General features: G+C 41.5%; 1 protein-coding gene across 2 annotated transcripts in view; it reads right to left on the minus strand.

Moving 5' to 3' along the window:
* Positions 1 to 1533: 1533 nt before the first annotated feature.
* The window catches only part of MED13 (mediator complex subunit 13), a 151356-nt gene continuing 132706 nt past the window's right edge, over positions 1534 to 20183 (minus strand). For both annotated transcript variants that reach the window (XM_073615258.1, XM_073615257.1), the window contains exons 25-30: positions 14359 to 14517; positions 12943 to 13116; positions 11717 to 11865; positions 10562 to 10735; positions 9426 to 9526; positions 1534 to 3346 (exon numbers count right to left, since the gene is read on the minus strand). In XM_073615258.1, coding sequence (XP_073471359.1) covers positions 3214 to 3346; positions 9426 to 9526; positions 10562 to 10735; positions 11717 to 11865; positions 12943 to 13116; positions 14359 to 14517 — 890 coding nt within the window. In that variant the 3' untranslated portion in view covers positions 1534 to 3213. The remainder of the gene's footprint in view (positions 3347 to 9425; positions 9527 to 10561; positions 10736 to 11716; positions 11866 to 12942; positions 13117 to 14358; positions 14518 to 20183) is intronic.

A 20183-nucleotide genomic window follows, 5' to 3' on the forward strand; every position in this document is an offset into this window, starting at 1 on the left:
AGGCAGGAGGGTGGACAGCCACTCCTCCTGCTTATAAAAAAACAATCCAGCGGCTAGTTAGCTGCTAGGATTGCTTTTACAAGAGAGCCGACCATCGACTCTAAGAAACAGTACTGGGATGATAGCCTGCAGCTATCATCCCAATATAACCACTTGAAGTTCAGCGACATATGGGTATGTCACTGGTCGGCAAGTGGTTAAGACTATTCATAGTTCACACATCTTCAGGGTCAATGAGAAATTTGCATCCTATCATTCTCAATTTATAGAAAATGTTAGGAAGGAAATATGGAAGCGGCAGTTGGTGACTTGGTTTTGAACATGAATGTTGATCTTAACTTTACCACCTGATTACTGACCTGTAACAAGCTTGTGAATGTCAGGTGTTTTAACTGCCTGGACGAGAGCCCCAAAACATACCAACAATTCACATCTTTTTCCTGAAGGCTCCTTTTAAACTTTACATGCAAATTTTTTTTTACCCAGATATTTAGTAGATTTTTATTAAATTCACATTGGATAGTGGATAGTAGAGGTAGGATTATAAATCACATGCCACACTGCATGGGCTTAATGTTTGCAACTTTAAGGTGGTGCCTGCACATACCTGCAGCATTTTTGCAAGGCCCCCGTTTTGTTAGAATGCCTTGAAAGTGCTCAAGCTTGCCCATCCATTCCACCTATTACTATTGGCTAGTGGAGGCAATCCATCATCGTGATGGGCCAACAATAATCTGTGGAGGCAGAGCTGCTGCAGATATATGTAGATACCCATTTTTCAGAAACCTGGGCAATTCAAAATGAATAAAAGATGCCTATAAACTATTAGTTGGCAGTTTTGCAACTTAACATTTTAATGAAACGCTGGCCAGCACAGAGGAGTTACCACTTTAGAGTTACACATGAGGGCTGGTGCTATAATTACTGCCCAAGATCAGGCATTCGCTGTGATACCTCACATGTGTGGGACGATCACTGTTTGCATGCAGGATTGACTCCTTCGCGCGCGAGCACAGGGGTGGGGTGTGTGGGAAGATGGGTTACTTTAATTTTTTTTTTTTTTTTTACACTGTCACTTTACATTTTTTTGTTTTAAATACCACTTTTATAGCTGTAACAAGCAATGTTAATATCCCTTGTGACAGCAATAGGTCAGATTGTGCCTCTATTTTTAGACTGCCCTCTAGAGTTTAAAAGCTGACATTTGCTTACAACTTCTGCTATCTCTCAAAACACCTTGTTTTGGAAAGCTGTTTTCATTGAAATCAACCTCTGCTGAAGCCAAATATTTCACCACACACTCTGTATGAATTGCCCAGGACTGTAAAGAACCACCAGTGTTATACAAGGTTGAATGTAAAGCTGAGCAGACTAGTGGAAGTTTTACCAAAGTTGTGATACATCACCAATATGTACTTTTCTACAACTAGGATAGACACTCTAGTACATTTTCATTCTGTGACAATAAAGTTCACACAGTATGTCAGTGCTGATTAGTTAAAAGGCAAATAATAGCAAGCATTACATACAAAATATGAATAAAAATATGACTGATTTAATTACAGACTTGAAAATTTCCAACACATCAGAAAACATCTTTATCCCACAGAAATCTTAACCAAGTAAGAGAAATGCCAACTTACTTCTCGAGGCATTCAAATTACCTTTTAGGAAACAAATAAAAATAAAAAATATAGAGATTTCTGAAGTAAAATACTCTTTGATTGCACGGTTTTGAAAGAATGTCTGAAAGCTTTTGTCACCAAGTGTTTAATTTTAAACAAAATTGATATTTCTTAAATATTTATTTAAATTTATATATTTATATATATATTTATATATATATATCTATGTATATATATACACACACGCGCAAAATGCAAACTGGATTCCTCCATGTAACTATGAGTGTTAAAAGGTAAATACTCTGTATTTACAAACTTTAGAAAAAAAGTGAGGTTCTCAGAATACAATTCACTTATTTCCAGGTATTTGTGAATAGATAATACAAGCTATTAAAGATCAAATATTGATATAACAAAACTGAGGAACCCCATCATCCAAACAGAGTGTAAGTCTATTTACACAGCACCCCAACACCACTTGCTGAACCCCAGAAAGACCGCTTCTAATTCCCTACAACACAAGGCCTTCTAGGTTTGCAGTTAATGTTAACAGGCCAGTGAAATTGAACTAAATACAGTCTGTAAAAACATATTTTGAAGAGGGGGAGAGAGAAGATAAAGCAAAATGTAGTTCTTTTTATCATACAAAGTAATGCTTTTTCTGTTTTGTAGCAACAACTCTAAGAAATACAGCCAGAGCCCTGGACCAAATTACAAAAATGAAAGCGAATCGTTTATTTTGTTACTACAGGTTAAACCACCTACAACATTCAATGATATATTGCCATTAGGGTTTGTTGAGGTGTGATTATAAAATCTTTTTAAGACCCGGTACCTTTTCAAATGCTATAAACACAGTGTATATCGTTACTGTACATGTACTCTGCTGCTACAGCTTAGCTGTAAATCCCCCACACACAATGGTATGGACATTACCCTTCCTATTTCCCCCTCCCCCTTTTTACTGTACATCAAACAATACAAATGTTTTATTGTCAACCTCCCCCCTTACAAAAAATAATACTCTAAAAGCAACCTACTGCAACTTTTAATTAAGACAAGTACATATATTTTAAACCAATTGCTTTAAAGCAAGAAGGCAGTATAAACCTTCTAGGAAAAAAAAGTTTGTTTTTTTCATTTTATAAAAGAGGTTAAGAAATATAAGACAATTTTTACATTTAAAAACTTACAATAAATAAGAGATGCAGGCATTTTTCTGTATATTGATAATAGGTTTTATAATCCACACAACATCTTTTTGATGTTTAAAAGTCAAAAGATGAAACACATCATTGCTTCCTAGGACACCCGGCGTCTTCCATTCACGCGATGTCAACAGAAGACCTTCTCACAGAAACAGAGATGGGAGAGGATTCCAAAGGTTCCAGGTGGCTTTCAACGTAGAACTGGCTTCATATTATGAAGCAATTATCCAAATACAGGTAGTGGTGGTATTTTAACAACCTAGTCTGTTGTAAATCCTGCCAATTTTGTATACTGAGTGGCTTCAAAGAAAACAAATGTGATTCCGGAGTCCTGTAATGCAATAAAAGCCTCGTGTTCCTTGCAGCTTTCTTAGTGAATGTCACAGCATATTCATGATAATGTTATACAACTGGTTCAGCACCACAAAATGAACTGGCAGACATGAACGTCTGTCTTGAGTTGCAGGATCACAGGTTAGCCAGGAGAGGGCATTATACTGTTCCAGAACAAACCTGAAAGAAAATCGAGGTCAGTAAAGATAAAATACCAAATGTGAGCATATATAGTTTAACCTTACAATAGCTCTATGGATTTGTTCATTGTGAAGCTTTACTATGGTAAGGTGCCCAAACACAAAGAAAAACTGAAGAGATATGTATAGGAAACAACACCTTTAATACAAGAGATTATATCCATTAGGATATTATTCTGCAAACATGACCCATTTGGTTAAAAAAACCCCAAAAACTCTCTTCTCTGGCACACGTACCTATAACTATTTCTTGCAATTACATATATATGAGTGACATAAATCCTTGTAAGTGAAGATATGTGCGTGCAGCACAGAAAAAAAACTACAGAGGCAGTGATAAGTACCCTTCATGGAGAAGTCTTATGCTGGCCATACACTATACGAAAAATCGGCCGAAAAATCGTTCGTATAGACACTTCGTTCGTTTTTCGGCAAGTTAATGGGCACAAATCGATAATCGTTTGTGACGTTTTTGTGGGGAAAAAACAAACGGGAAGTTTGGAAAATTTCTGCCGAACGTACGATAAATTGCAAGGTTAATGTGTTTCCCGTCCGAACTGTCTGCACTAGGTATATGTAAAAAAACGAACAAAAAATTATTTATTCATGTCCACTGAACAATTGATCGGTCATTATATGATGGCACGATCGTTTGCGGTCACGGTCGAACGTTCTTTTTTCGAAAATGGGTTCGGCCGATTTTCTGTATAGTGTATGGCCAGCATTAGACTGGATTCACACCTATGCATTTTTTGTGCTTTTTGCACAACAGAAAGTGTTCCATAGGAAACAATGTTAAATGGACTGTAGTGCAAATCTGCAAAATGCAAAAAGCACTAAAACCGCATAGGTGTGAATCCAGCCTTAGGATCCGATGTCTCCTCTGCCTCTAGCCACAGCAGATTTGGGGCACAGATTCTGCAGTTTACCCTGGTGGCTGTGAACCCAGAAATTAGTCCAGATGAGTCCAGGGATCATGAAAGCCGATGTTGTATAAGAATGACCTCACCTCAGTCCAGTCCAGTAATCTCATTCACTTTTTTATGCATTCTTTATTTTTCAAGATGGAGATCGGGAAAGGTACAATACAGTACAAAGTAAGGTCTAAGGGCAACCAATTCTTAGTATGCATTTGCAGTGAAAAAGAGATAGGTACAGGAATATGCCATATCTCATTCATATCCATGACATCTATCAGCATGCCTCCTGACAAATACTGAACAGCAGAAACCGGATGAATTTGGATCAATCTATGGGTGTTCCCATTCATGAGAAGTCAATCAACTTCTCAAGAATGGTCCTGCTGGAAATTTTCCATTTGATCGGCACTTGCAGCTAACAGGCTGCAGCACTGATCAGTATATTCTGATGGTGGGGGAATCCCATTGTCAGAATACAATGACACAGCAGGATGATTCCCACATCCATATTGAATGGTCATTCAACTGACTGGCTGAACGAAAAAAAAAAAACAAAAAAAACAAACAAAAACTGCCCCATGTATAACCAGCTTTAGGAAAAAGGTCACTTTCTTCGGAGAACCTCAACATGTAAACTAAGTTTTTGCATTTACAGTAAAATACTTTTCTTGGAGTTCATGGAGGGACATAGGAAGCATTTAAAGTAGTTGTAAAGGCTGAAGGATTTTTACATTATTGTATTCTCTGTATTAAGAACCTTCTACATGCAGCTCCCCCAGCCCTCCTTATACTTACCTGAGCCCAGTCTCTATCCAGTGCCATGCACAAGAGCAAGGTTCTCTCTGCTCTCTCCCTCCTCACTGGCTCAGAGATAGCACCGGGAGACATTGGCACCTGTTTTCAGTCACAGCCAGTGAGGAGGGAGTGGCCTAGAAATGTGCTGTGTGTGTCTGTGTCTATGGACAGAGCCAGCTCAGGAGCAAGCCTGCACGAGAGCTACTTGACAAGGTGGAGGAGCCAGGAACCCTGTCAGGGGACCCAAAGAGGAGGATCAGGAAAATCATTGCACAAAGCTGGCAAGTATGACATTTGTCATTTTATTATTTTTTTTAAAACATTATATCCTTTACAATGACTTTAAAGTGTTTGTTTCCCCAACATTCCTGGTATGCATCTGCTTTACGGTGTACTTATTTTAAAACGTATCCTGTTCTTTATGCATTGCTTCCTTTGTGTGAAATACCTAGTGATCCTGCCAGTCCTAATCCTGCTTTCCTATTTCAAAGTGACCACACTAGGCATGGAAGCACATCCACCCTAACATGGCCAGTTTTTTGGCACTGATGGCAGCACAGCCAGCCTGTACACCAATGGTAAGACTTGTGTTTAAAGGTGCCCCTGCACAGCCATTCACTGAAGATTCGTGTACGGATCTTTCTCTGGTTTTTATATATATATACAGTGCCTTGAAAAAGTATTAATTTCTTGAAATTTTCCAAATTTTGTCATGTTACAACCAAAAACGTAAATGTATTTTATTGGGATTTTCTGCAATAGACCAACACAAAGTGGCACATAATTGTGAAGTGGAAGGAAAATGATAAATGGTTTAACATTTTTTTTTTTACAAATAAATGTGAAATAAGTGTGGTGTGCATTTGCAAATCTAGAGTAACATTTTTGCCCATTCTTTGCAAAAGTCAGGTTGGATGGAGAGTGTCGTTGAAAAGCAATTTTCAAGTCTTGCCACAGATTCTCAATTGAATTTAGGTCTGGACTTTGACTGGACCATTCTAACATATGAATATGCTTTGTTCTAAATCATTCCATTGTAGCTCTGGCTGTACGTTTTGGGTCATTGTCCTGCTGGAAGGTGAACCTCCTCCCCAGTCTCAAGCCTTTTGAAGACTTTAACAAAGCAAAACATTTGTGTATGTAGAAGAAACCTTTTTTTTCTTCTAAGTAAGAAAGACCTGTTCTCAGCTGCATAAGGGGCATGAAGAGGTGAGGGTGGAGACTACAAGGAGAGTAACATCAGTACATTGATCTTCCCAGTGAAGATTTGTACACGGGTGTGTCAGCAAAAGTCTGACCATTGGATTACAGGCAGTCAAGTATAATGCAAAGAAAACAACTGACCACACTGGGATGGATGTGCTGGGATGGTCATCTTCAACCTGGTGGGTGTGTCAGAAATCTTCTGTAGCCTCCTCTAATACTGCCTCTGGGTACTCTTCATTCCCTTCTATTTCCTTCCTATTTTAAGCTGGGCATATTAGAATCTGACTCAGGTAGAGATAGAGGAGCTGGAGAAGGCTCCTGGCATTTTGGAGCGCTGGACAGAGATGTATTAAAGCCCTTAGATGTCCAAAAAAGTGCGATATATTTTCAGGAAAATCTGCCGTTGTCAGGTAGGCCGGTTGATGAGTGTCTGAGATGGAGTTAAAGTCAGCTGCAGAGACCAGTGTTAAAACTGCATCATCACTCTAAGGTTGAGTGTTGTGAGGGCCTTCAGCAGTTAAATTGTTCTCAATTGCTTTTCCAGTGGCTTCCTTTTGTTTGGTTTCCGTCATAGCTACAGATAAAGGTAATCCTCTGTGGGAAACTCGGAGTAGGGACCCGAACATAGGATAAGGGTGTCAAGAAGGAGTATGCAGCAACTTGGGTGTAGACCGTCTGGTAGTCAAGTCCTCATAGCAAAAGGGCTGGAGGAAAAGCTTGAGTACCTTTTAAGGGCTCTATAGGCGAAAGTGGTGGTAAATTTTGTAACCAGTGGTGTGATGCAACACCTGGTCATCCACCTAAGACTATATCCATCTCCAATCACGGACTATCCATAGACTTTATAATAGACTTATATTATATATGTTTCCACCATATAGCATTGTCTATTTTTTATACTATTGGACTTGAGCGCTGCTACATATTATACTTAAACACTGTGGTTGAGTTTTAGTGCCAAGTTTGAAACATTTACACTGTAAAAGTGAATATATTCCAAACACAGCCCCGGTTCTTACAGTAATGGTCAAAAATATAGGGTGATCCTGTCTTACCTGCCCATGGTGGAAGACTATATAGAGTCCAGGCTTCGCCCATCACAGTGGACATACTCTAAGGTGTCTTCAGTGTTTGAGTTCCACAGGGATGGACTACAGCTCTTGACCTGAGTAGCACCCAGCGGCTGAATACACGCATTGCGCAACGTGCAAAAGTAAACTTTGGAGCAGGATCCCGTGCCCGAAGAAACATTACAGACTATTCCCACAGCGCAGGGTTCAGGTATGGCTCGCCCAAGGTTTGACTGATACATATGCATGCTTTTATTGTGGTATTCAAAGAGAGCGAAGACTCCGACATATTTGTAGAAAAAAAAAATAATAAACTAGTAAACCAAAGAGTACTTCCTCCATAAAGGGAGAAGAGGGTCCATCATCTAAGGACACTAGCAAAAAATGGAGGTCTCGCAGAGTGGGAGAGGATTATAGGGGAAAACTAAAAGGTAATGCGTCATCAAACGCTTTGTCAGAGTACCTCAAAGATCATGCAGATTAAATGCACAAGTGTTTTGCATTCCAGCACCTCAACAAAAGTGCTCTACGCATATGAAAGGATGTGCCACATGTGAGATGAGACCGGCAGTGAGCAGCAGAGTGTCACAACTAAAATGTAAAGCCATAGCCATCTGCTTCCCACATTTAATAAGCAAGGGATCAACTGCAGCAGTGGTTAGGTCATTTATGAGGGATTTTTACTAGTCAAGCAAAGTTTGACAAAATCAAGATGTAGTCAGGGTTGGGTAAAGGGCAGGGCTTGAAAGCCAGAACATAGATCTAGAAAAATAGGCACTTCATTGCTTCTGCAACAGGCTCATCCTCAAGTTTCAGAGTGGTGCACACTGCATATATAGGATCCACGGGTCTCATTTAATTTGAGTTACAGTACTAGACTGCAAATCCTGAGGGTCAAGATCATCATTGAAGGACTTAGACTCAGAATCAGGCAGTCACTGCTGCTGATGATCAGAAGTCACCAAGGCCGCAGATAAGTCAGATATAGAATTTGCAGGACACACAGGGGCATGCTTTTGGCTTCTGCGGTTAGTTACCAAAAAAATGGGTCATACAGTCTTAAATGACTGGAGTGAAAATCTCAGCCAAAAGGAAGATCTTGCCACAACTGATGGAGCTAAAGAGAACTCTGATGAAAGGAAAGACTCTAGGAGCAAAGGGCAACATGACTCCAGGCTGAAGACATCAGCACCATCAGCAAACGTGCTGCAGGCAGCCCAAAAGCTGTGTGTGAGCTGGAGGCACCCAAAACAGAGGGACTGCCTCTTCAGTGCCTAGAATCAGACGACATGTTGCAACCATGTGGCAGTAAGGAAACTTAAAAGGCTTAAACAGGCAAGGGCTCAGGTACTCATGAAAAGCAGAGAAAATTGAGTACTGTCCGTGATACTTTTTTTTATTTGCACTAACATAACATTTTTCAGGACAAGCTTTCGGGGTATGTCCCCTTCTTCAAGGTCCAAGCAGTACTGATTCACAAATTTTTAGCAGAATATTTTTTTTTTTTTTTAACATTCTGCTAAAAATTTGTGAATCAGTACTGCTTGGACCTTGAAGAAGGGGACATACCCCGACAGCTTGTCCTGAAAAATGTTATGTTAGTGCAAATAAAAAAAACTATCATGGACCGTACTCAATTTCCTCTGTCACAATTGCACTAATACAGCTACAATCACATCAAGCATGAAACCCAGATAGTCGGTAGCAAGTGAGTATTAGAAGAAAAAAAAAAAAAAAGGTCAGTCTTAACACATCAGTTGGTGAAGAAGAGACTTTCAACCTCCCAGGACACTAGCCAAAACATGGCATGCTGGTGGGTAGGATGGGTTATCCTGGGCTGGCCTAAAGTTTGTTTGTAGTGACCCATCCTCCTGTAGGTGCCAGGATAACCAGAAGATGAAAAAACTTCCCGTGTTGCTCAATGGATGAAAAGGGGGGGGGGGGGGGGGGGTTGCATCTTATGTCTGAATTAAAAATCTTCTGTATATTCTTTTGGTCTTGTAACACAAATTCTGCCGTTTTAGTTCTAACGTAGAAAAGACAGGTCATTAAAAAGGACTTTTCTTACCTGAGGACATCTGAAGTTTGATTTGAATCTAGTGGATGTGAATGTTTGCTGTGTAGCAACTCATCTGATTGCACTGAAGGCACATGGAGGTGCAGAGAGGCCTAAAAGAAAAAAAAAAAAAAAAAAAAAAAAGGAGGTAAAAAGATTTTAAACCTTTTTTAAACAAAATATTACCACTTAATGGTAAAGAACTGTAAATATGTAATATCAGATAGTAGACATTTCACATAAGACTTATGTTCTTCTAGCCCTTTACACAAGCCTATTCTAATTATTTTACTGCATATGCATGGACATATAGACAGACTTTTAGTCTGGGAGTGCTTGAATAGAATCTTGTTAAAAAGAATTCTTCCCTTGATGACTTTAAATTGGGAACAAGAAAGGGTGCCTTTCCATAGGCGCTATGCATAACGCTAATATAATAGAGTTAAGCACATAATGCTAATTTAATCAAGGCCTGAACAGTCAAAAAACATGATTACAAAGTGTGCACCCTTGGATGCTTGCACATACCTGTCATTGCCTTCTCATACACCCCAGGGACCTAAAAACAATGGCTGCTCTTATATGCAAAATACAAGATACAGATATGGGAGGTAGCCATATACATAAAATGGTCCTTCAATGGTTGTATGTACAAGCATCTGAAAGGGCCTACTATTTAAAGCAGAGATCCAGCAAAATTAAAAGTCATCAGTTACAAACACTGTAGCTGATGACTTTTAATATTAGGACACTTACCTGTCCAGGGATCCCACAATGTCGGCACCTGAGCCGATATTTCATGCATCGCATGACCCTATTAGAGACGGCTAGCTTTTTTTTTGCCTTGTAAAGACATTACTTCTAAGAGCTTAGGGCTCTAAAGGCATCACAACATTGCATACAAACATATGTGCACTGAGTCACCCAAATGGCTTGAGGAGCCACCATTAATGTTCATTTCAAGCAGATATGGACTACTTGGCCTGTAGGGTCAATATAGTCATAGCACTTCTGCTGATCCCAGCTTTCCGCACACACACCCTCTCTCATCCTGGGAGACCTTCAGAACACATCTGAAACGGCATGTCCTCTAGATTTGTGCACATACTCTAAAAGGGGATTTCGGAAAATTAAAAAAACACATTTACCTTAAGAAACAGAGGGCACTGATTTTGTGCTTGAGGGCATGACGACCAAAACCAGTCAGGTAGAGGGCCAGCTTTGGCAGTTGAAACAAAGTAACCTAGTGCCAAGGGTTGCTGCAAGATGTTAGTCACCTCATCATGGGATTCCGTGGACAGCAGTCGATCAGTACCTTGACCCTGTAATTTCAATGTTTGAAAAACTAATTGCTTAGGAATAAGCTTAATAATTGAACCTTACACACTATCCATTGCTGAATTTTCTAATATTCACAAAGTCTTTATAAAACAAATTTTATATCACTTTGAACAATAAGCCCCAAGTTTAAGTACACACTTAAAAAGACTAGAGAGCTAAAAGATATAAAGAGGGCATAAAGCTTTTAGTGTGTCCTAAACACAGTGAATGTTTTTTCACTTTCTTAGGTGAACAGTACAAAATTGCAGTAGTTTTTTTTATCTGCTACAGATCACTGAATGTATCAATTAGATTAGATTTGAGACGTTTTACCATTTACGTGACCGAAAAAGAACATTTAGCCAACATGAAAGTGAACTCCAGTAAAACTTGGCAAAAGAAACCTGATGAGGGTTGTCAGCTACTTGGGTCCCCCATTTGGGGAGTTCTACCAATTTGCTTCCTAGAAAGATTTCCTATTATTTTCTACTGGTGGCAGGACAGACATTTTTGTTTATGTGCCACTTTAAAGTATTAGTTAATTTTTTCCCGGGAAAAAAAAAAGAAAATGTGAACACTCCTTGCCTGCCAGTCTCAGCTGCACTTACCTCCGTGGGTGATGCAGTTTCACTGTCCACACAGCCCAGTGGCGTGATTCTGGGGTCTGAAAAATCACTCTGTCCTTCCTCTTTCCCTAAGGATGCTGGAATGGATCAGAGTGGTTCTGGTTGGTCAGAACACGAGAACTGCTCTTATCTGTCCTTGAGTACCAAGGGAAAGAACAGCATGGATTTCAAACCTGCACTGAGCTTTGTGGACAAAGAAACTGTATCACGCACAGAGATAAGTGCACCAGGGACTGGGAAGGGTGTTCATTAGTTTATTTTTATTGTTTCTGAAAGGGTGTACATTAAACTTTTCCTTGATCATCCATATGTATAGCTTGAAAAATCGCCCCACATGCTACTTTAGAACTACATTACCTTGCCAACATCGCCTCCATGAGGATAATGGGATCCAGGTGAATGGATTGGAGAACCACCGGGCGATGCAGGAAATATGTTAATAATATCTGGATCCAAGTCATCGGGCGTCTCGAGTACATCAAAAATTCCCATGCCATCTGTTCCATCTCCAATAGAGAAAAGAATTGACATATACTAAATATCACAAAAGTTTTATGTAGTATAATAAATATATATATACACACACACACACACACACACACACACACACACAGAACCACAGAGAATAGCGCACACATATAAAAATGCAAAAAGGAGTAACTTAAATCTTACAAGGCTGCTGGCCATACCATGCTTAAGCCCACCACTGCGCCAAAGTACCTAATTTTCAGTGGGTCCTACACTATTCATAAAAAAGAAAGATAAATCCCACTTCTCTTAACCATGGGAGATGTGTGCTAGCTGCAGGATACACTGCTTAAACTGCACTATAAAGGGACTCTTTCTGGAGCACTAGTTGACACTAACAATGAAGTACTGTTGTGGGAGGGTAAGGTGCTCCACCCCAAGCAGTCTTTTTTATGAATAGTGTAGAACCCACTGAAAATGATGTACTTTGGTGCAGTGGTGGGCTTAAGCATGGTATGGCCATATGATGTGACTAAATACCCATAATTACTCATTAAGATTGGGTGCTTTTAAGCAGCCTGGTAAGATTAAAAAGTTACTACTTTTGCATTTTTGTATGTGTTCGCTATTCTCTGTGGTGTGTATATACATACACATATACATACACACACACACACACACATCATCCCCCCCACATAAAAACGCAACCATTTAATCTTTCAGTAGAATAGTGTATTTAAAGCGTTTACCATCCAAGTGTAAAGCAACATTGAGTAGCAGGCAGAACTTTAAAAAATGTATAACCAAGACTATTTAATAAGAAAAGGGCAGTTATTCATCTCAACAGATATCACTAGTCTGAAAATATCAACATGCTCAAATGCAGACTAGTATTGGGTTTTAGCATATCACTGCTATGGGCACTATACTAAAAGGACTGTTGGATAGACTGGTATTGGCTTTAGCACATCACTGCTATGGACAATATAATGAAAGGAACGTTGTATATATTTTTTATAAAAACAGTAAGCTGCCTGATGCACAGCAGTATATGCAATTATCAATGTATGCATTGTTCAAAGATTTCAGAAGATTAACGATACACAAACACTTACCAGTATTTGAACTGAAAAGGTTCTCATTTGTGTTGCTCGCTGATGCTACTTGCACAAATGCAGATGTAGGGAAAACTAAGATATGTGTGCATGATGTATCTTGTGGGGTATTAAGTTGAGAAGTCATTGTTAGCGTGGTGCTCCGACCAAACACAGAACCTGTTGATACAGAATCTGCAAAGGGAAAAAAGTAAGCACTTATCTACAGAAAATGCATGCATATCAGCACTAACATTACTGTATTGTAAAAAGGAAAACGTCACAATTACACAAGAGGTGTAAAGTTTGTGGGTCAAAACACAACTGAGGTCTACAAATATACTACTGAGTCCCAAATATTGAGAAATATTCAATTATAGACCATTATTTGTTGATCTACAGAGCAGGATGTATTTTCTTGATTCTAAAGTAATGCCAAATAACGAGTCAAATAAGGTTGGCTCAGATAGAACACAAATCGCAAATGTAGATAAATTCCAACAAAGCAGATTTTAAAACACTCATTTTCCCATCTATTGAGGGGTGAACAGGACCGGGGACGCGGAGGACTGGATAGCAACCTGTAGGGATACTCGTGAATGCTTTACCGGTGTATTGTTGGTGTGGCTGGATAGGGTTCCTAACCAGTGTCTTTTAGCCTAGGCTTGGCTCTTCTGGAGTTGGCGGAACCCTCTCTTTAAACACGAATGATGTCTCTGTGACAGTGAGCTGGAATTCTCTCTAGACGGAGGATTGGCTCTCTTCTGCTACTCTTTAGTATCCTTTCCACAGAATATCGATGGGCATGGGTGTGAGCAATCGGACTGCTATGCAGACGATTTTGGTACGTACCTGAACTTTTGTTGTATTGTCCCCTCCCCCCCTTTATTTTTTTCCCCCTTTTCTTGTTTTACAACTGCCTAAACTGGATAACCTGACCTAAAGTTTTGCCACGGTAGGCGAAGTCACCTCATCTGAGGACAATCCTACTCCTTTATCTCAGTACTTAAGTGCCTGAATGTGCGACTCCTGTGATGGCGGTCCATTGGGAAGAGAGGTATGATGGAGGCCATTTTCCCCCCCTTCCTCTGCAGCGATGTCTATAGGATCGCATTGTTATTTGGCATGATTTTCAAATTCATACTGCTTTTGACAATCTGGGATAGGTCTTGGAATATATTTGTTCCACTGTTTATTGTGTTCTAGATCTGTGGTTATATCATTAAAGCTGCCGCCTACTCCTAATGGAGTAGACATTAAAGCACATAGATGTGTTATATTGGTTAGCAAATCCCATAGACATGTATAATATATGCAATTTTTCCTTACATGTTGAAGAATGCCTATTGAGACATGTTACTCTGCTTTGTATAAAGATTATATAGAAAAAAAAAACAAAAACACTAGTTTGAAAACATACAGATAAGCAAGAGGTACCTGGCATGATCACAAATGACCCCTGTGGCTCCATTGCCACCAAACAAGCGCTTAGTATGCTGGGAGAGTCTGCTGCTGATATACCACACATCCTGCACGTATCCTTCAACCTCTTGCTCAGTGACTGAAGATTGCGACGACTCAGTAGACAACTCCAATCTGAAAAAAAAAAATTATTTAATTATAAGTCAATCATAACAACACTGTACATCATAGTAAGCATAAAGTGTACAATCCTTATTTTTCAAAAAAGCATATTGGGTGGCCCAGACATGCAAACAGTTTCTGAACAGATGGATTAAGATGGATTAATTTTCAAACCTCACTGTAGGTCATTATTGAGAAGGTCAGCCACACTGGCCAAGAGGTGTTGTCAAGCCAAAAAGAAGGATTTAAGATTTGACCTACTTGTAAAATCCTTTTTTCCATGGCATGTACATGCCATGGGCTCTTAAGTCACGACAATGGGTTATACGCTATACTATATTCAGGTGAGGACACTGGCAAACAAAATTGTTAGGACACACCACATAACCCCTCCCACTCCCAGGATTCCTCAGTTCTTTAGCAAGCAGACGAAAATGCCAGTACAGAGTGACGGGTTGGCCTGTGTCCTGTATTGTACACCAAGAAAATAATTTCACGGGTAAGCAAAAGTTCTTATTTCTTAATTGCACAGCACAAGACACAGACTCCCTTAAGTCTTAATCATAGAATGTAACAAATACAAAACCAAGTCAAGAGGCCCAAAACAAGGGGAATCAGGTTCCTAACTCAAAAAGCAGCTTGAGGCACTCTATAGCCGAAGTGGAGTCAACAGAGGCCTGAACATCCCACCTGGTAAAACTTTACAAATGTATGACTACAGAACCAGGCAGCAGCCCTGCAAATCAGAAAAACAAGTGCTAAAAAGTCGAAGACACTGAACAAGTCAAGTGAGCCTCAACAGGGAAAGCAGGATTTCTAGGATTAGAGAATCTGCCTAATCCACCTAAAAATGGAGTAAAGATGCAGGGCAGTCCTTGGGATAGCCTGCAGGAAGGACAAAAAGAACCTGGGGTTCAGATGAAAACAGAGGCTGAGAAAGAAATTCGCAGTGTAGTCACTACATGTAAACCATGTAAATTGATCTCCTTTGGGTGCTTTGGAGCAGGACAAAAAAAAAGAAAAAAAGTGTCAGTATGATGTCCTAAATAAAAAGGTAGAAGCAGGAAACCACATTAGGGAAAAGAGGCCCAAGGCCTCAATACCCCCTTGTCTTTATGAAGAACAATAAAACTAGAGTAATGCCCCTTACACACGGTCGGACATTGATCGGACATTCCGACAACAAAATCCTAGGATTTTTTCAGACGAATGTTGGCTCAAACTTGTCTTGCATACACACGGTCATACGAAGTTGTTGGAAAATCCAATCATTCTGAACGCGGTGACGTAAAACACGTATGTCGGGACTAAAAACGGGGCAGTAGCCAATAGCTTTCATCTCTTTATTTATTCTGAGCATGCGTGGCACTTTGTGCGTCGGATTTGTGTACACACGATCAGAAATTCCGACAACGGATTTTGCTCTCAAACTTTGTGTGTCAGAAAATCCGATGGAAAACGTGTGATGGAGCCTACACACGGCAACAAGGTCCTATCACACATTTTCCGTCGGAAAATCCGACCGTGTGTACGGGGCATTAGACTCACTGGTAACTCTGTTTCTTGGAGTCGCCCAGGACAGCTCTAGAGAGATAGGCTCCACCTCCGGAGGCAGGAAATACAACATTCAGATCCATAAAGGGCGGCTTCCATTCTTCTTCCCCAGTCTTTAACCGAGAACTTCCCCGGAGTGGCTTCTGAAACAAAAACACTCGTCCAAAGGTATAACAGCATATAGGGAGGGAATCCCTGCTGTCCTGGACAACAGCTAGAAACAGAGTTACCAGTAAGTCTAACGCTAGTTTTCTCTAGTTGTCCAGGACATCACTAGAGAGGGTCAACGAGAACTTACTAGATTGGGGGGGGGTTGGGGACTACCACTTGGAGGATTTTCTCCCAAACGCTTGAGCTTGCACTGAGATAGGGTCCAATCTATAATGCTTTATAAAAGTTGAGTAGTTTGCTCATGTTGCTGCTCGGCAGATTTGTTCTGGTGTCGCTCCAGCTCGCTCCGCCCAAGAAGCCGATAGTGCCCATGTGGAGTGAGCCATGAGGAAAAAGGACATTCCTTTTTTAAAATCTTGTAAGTTTCCACAATAGTGTGTTTAAGCCACCTTGCGATTGTGCCTGTCGAAGCTTGGAACCCAAATTTTTTTCCGGAATGCAAAATGAATAGAGCATTGGATTTTCTAATGCTTTGACAATTCCAGATACCGTAAAACACAAGCTCTCACATCCAGTTGATGGAATTCTGTTTCCTTTGGATTGGTTGGGGACCCACAGAAAGGTGGCAAAATAATTTCCTGAGTCCTGTGGAATTTTGACACTACTTTAGGAAAAAACCCTGGGTCTGTACACAATACCAGTATGTCTTCAAAAATTTTCAGGAAAGGCTCCTTGATGGAAAGTGCTTGCAGCTCGCTAATGCGTCTAGCTGTGGATATGGCCACTAAAAAGACAGTTTTGAGTGTGACCCACTTTAAAGGACAGCTCTTCCTTTCCGATCATTTTATCCTACCTTGCAATACTGTCAACAGGTCCCATTTTGGCAGAATTTTGAATGGAATGGGTCTAATCCTTAGAGAACATGCTAACTAGCTAACAACCCCCAGTCTAATGCCGGGGGTTGCTCAAAAAAAAAAAAAAAAAAAAATCAGACAAGGCCGATACCTGCACTTTTAATGTACTAATGGCCAGTCCTTGATCCACACTGTCTTGTAAAAACTCCAAGATGGCTGGTGACACCTTCTTGGTATCTACCCATGAACAGAAAGCTTTCCAAAATTTAACAGAAATTGTTTGGGTTACCTTCTTTCTACTAGAAAGAATTGGGTTTACCACCCTGTCCGAAAGCCCCTTAGACTTCAGGAGGCTTTCTTCAGACACCAAGCTGACAATTTCAGGGTCTGTATTTTTGGTAATAGAAATAGGCCCTGGGACAGCAGATCCTTCCTCTAGGGCAGCATGAGGCTGGCTCCTCTGTCAGGCGTAACAGCGTGGAAAACCATGACCTTTTCAGGCAATACGGGACCACAAGGATCATTGTGGTGCGCTCTTGAATAAACTTTCTCGGGACCAGAGGAATAAGTCTGAAGGGGGGGGGGGGGGGGGGGGGGGGGGGGGGGTGGAGCAAATGCGAAACACCCCCTTCTGGGCCAAGGCATCTATCCCCTTGGCCCCTACTTCTCTTTCCAGCAAGAAGTACAATGGAACCTTGGCATTTGATTTGTTGACAAACAATACACCTCTGGAAGGCCCCATTTCTCTACCATTAGCTGGAAGATTTCCCTGTTTAGTGACCATTCTGACTCGTACACTTGGTGTTGGCTCAGAAAATCCACCAGATGATTGTCCACTCCCGTTAGATGGACTGCGGATATTGACTTCAGGTTCCTCTCTGCCCAAGAAAAGATGGCGCTCGCTAGTCTGATTAAGGACAGACACCTTGTTTCCCCTTGTTTGTTTAAATAAGAGACTGCTACCACACTCTCTGAGAGGACTTGTACATGGGGACTTTTCAGCTGTCTGGCAAATGCCCTTAGCACTTCCCAGACCGCTTGCAACTCCCTCCAGTTGGCTAATCTTTGGGAATGTGTTTTCTCCCAGTGCCCTTGGGCTACTCTTGACCCCCAGTGGGCCCCCCAGGTACTGGCTTCTGTGGTGATGCAGACGGACACTGGAAGAGACCATAATAGACCCTGCACAAAGTTCTCCTCCTCCCTCCACCACTACAGAGACCTCTTGGCGGAAGGTCATGTCCAGCAATTCCTGCTGTTCAGGATATTGGTTTGGAGACACCTGAAATGAGCCCTTGCCTGTACTGCAGGGATTGTTGCTGCCAGGAGACCCAGATATGACATAGCTGGCTGAAAGGATGGAAACTGCCAGATTGTTCTGAAAAAAGGCTGCTGTCGCCTTCACCTTTTCTACTTTCTTCTCTGTGAGATAGATCTTCTGCGTCACTGAGTTCACCAAGAACCCCAATTACTGTAAGACCTGTGTCGGGGTTAGGTTCGACTTCTCCCTGTTTATCAACCACCCAGCTTTTCCATAAGGGAAATGGCCACCCGCAGTTCTCCTTGTAATTGGAGCACGGAGGGTGCAAAAAATAAAAGGTCGTCTAAGTATGGGATGACCAATATTCCTTTCATTCTCAGGGGGGCCAGTGCTTCGGCCAGGATTTTCGTAAAAATCCTGGGGGATGAGGACAGGCCAAATGGCAGGGCCCTGAACTGAAAAATGTCAGACCGTCTTTCCCTATTGACTGCCACCCTCAATTTTTTGAGATTCTTCATGGATCGGGTCGTATAAATAGATTGAGGGAGGCCATGAAGCAATCCGGGGGAAGAATTGACTTCACCGTAAAGATTATTTCCATCCGAAATTTCTTTTTAGGTCACTCATTTGTTCAGCGACTTTAAGTTCATTATTAGGCGGAATTTGCCCGACGGTTTCCTTACTACGAAAACATGAGAGTAGAAACCGTGGTTTATTTCTCGCTGTGGCACTGGAATAAGAACCCAAAAGGCAAAGGAAAAGAAAAAACAAAGAAAAGCTGCTATCAGCTTAGCCAACCAGTGGGTGTATACCTTCACCAACACCTATGTGCACCCCCACCAGCCACTGACAGGATTCACATGACCCTTTAGCCTGGATCCCATCTCAATAGGGGGGGATGGGTGCCAACAATAAGACTGTCACCCCCAGCCCTGAAGGTCAAAGGCACCCCAGTGTCTGCCTACCTGAGCTGGGCCAGCACCACTGCCACCTGGTTCAGTTAGGTCCATGCTGTCCTCCGCTGGAGCATCGTGCTGTGGATCAGGACCGTACTGTGGCTGGCGTTTTTTTAAATAAACCACCATGAATCCAGCGGTCACACTGACCGTGTGACCCGGAACCGGAAGTACCCGCCCTCCTCCTGCGTTCCACAGGCCGGAACTCGAGGCCTACGCCCGCCCTCACGCCGGGATACCGTAGTATCTGCCAGCAGATCGCCATGAGCCCCGTGCAGGGAACACCAGCCCTCCCCAGGCTATCCTGGAGGAGGACTCTGGTACCAGCTCCTTCGCAGCCTGACATCCTTATTAGGTACTTGCAGACCTCCTTCTCCCTCAGGCAGCACCTAGGCTCAAGGGAAGGAGAGCTCTCATCCAGCCACCTCCTTCGGTGGAGGAAACACAAAGACTGGGGAAGAGGGACGGAAGTCACCCTTTATGGATCTGAATGTTGTATTTCCTGCCTCCGCAGGTGGAGTCCATCTCTCTAGTGCTGTCCTGGACAGACGACTAGAGAAATGTTCTTTACAAGATAATGTCAGTTCTGATACCCATCCCGCTGATGTGACAGCTATGAGAAATACAACCTTACGAGTTAATTGGTAAAGGGGATATCCCAAACAGACTCAAAGTTAGACTTTTCCAGGGTGCTCAAGGCCAAATGTTGCTTTAGTCCAGATTGGACACCATGAGCCCCAGTACCCTAATGCAAAATCAGACCGCTGGAAGCTTTCTGGAGCACAGGATCTGGATATGAACTTGAAGAGAAACTCATTCCTAGGAAGAAACACATGGGCTTCGACCGTGTCCAAGACTAGACCCAAGTACTCCAAATGGTGGGTTGAATCCAAAAAAGATTTACAGTGGGGATGGAAAGTATTCAGATCCCCTTAAATTTTTCAC

This window comes from Aquarana catesbeiana, linkage group LG02, assembly GCF_042186555.1.
Source record: "Aquarana catesbeiana isolate 2022-GZ linkage group LG02, ASM4218655v1, whole genome shotgun sequence".
Lineage (NCBI taxonomy): Eukaryota > Metazoa > Chordata > Amphibia > Anura > Ranidae > Aquarana > Aquarana catesbeiana.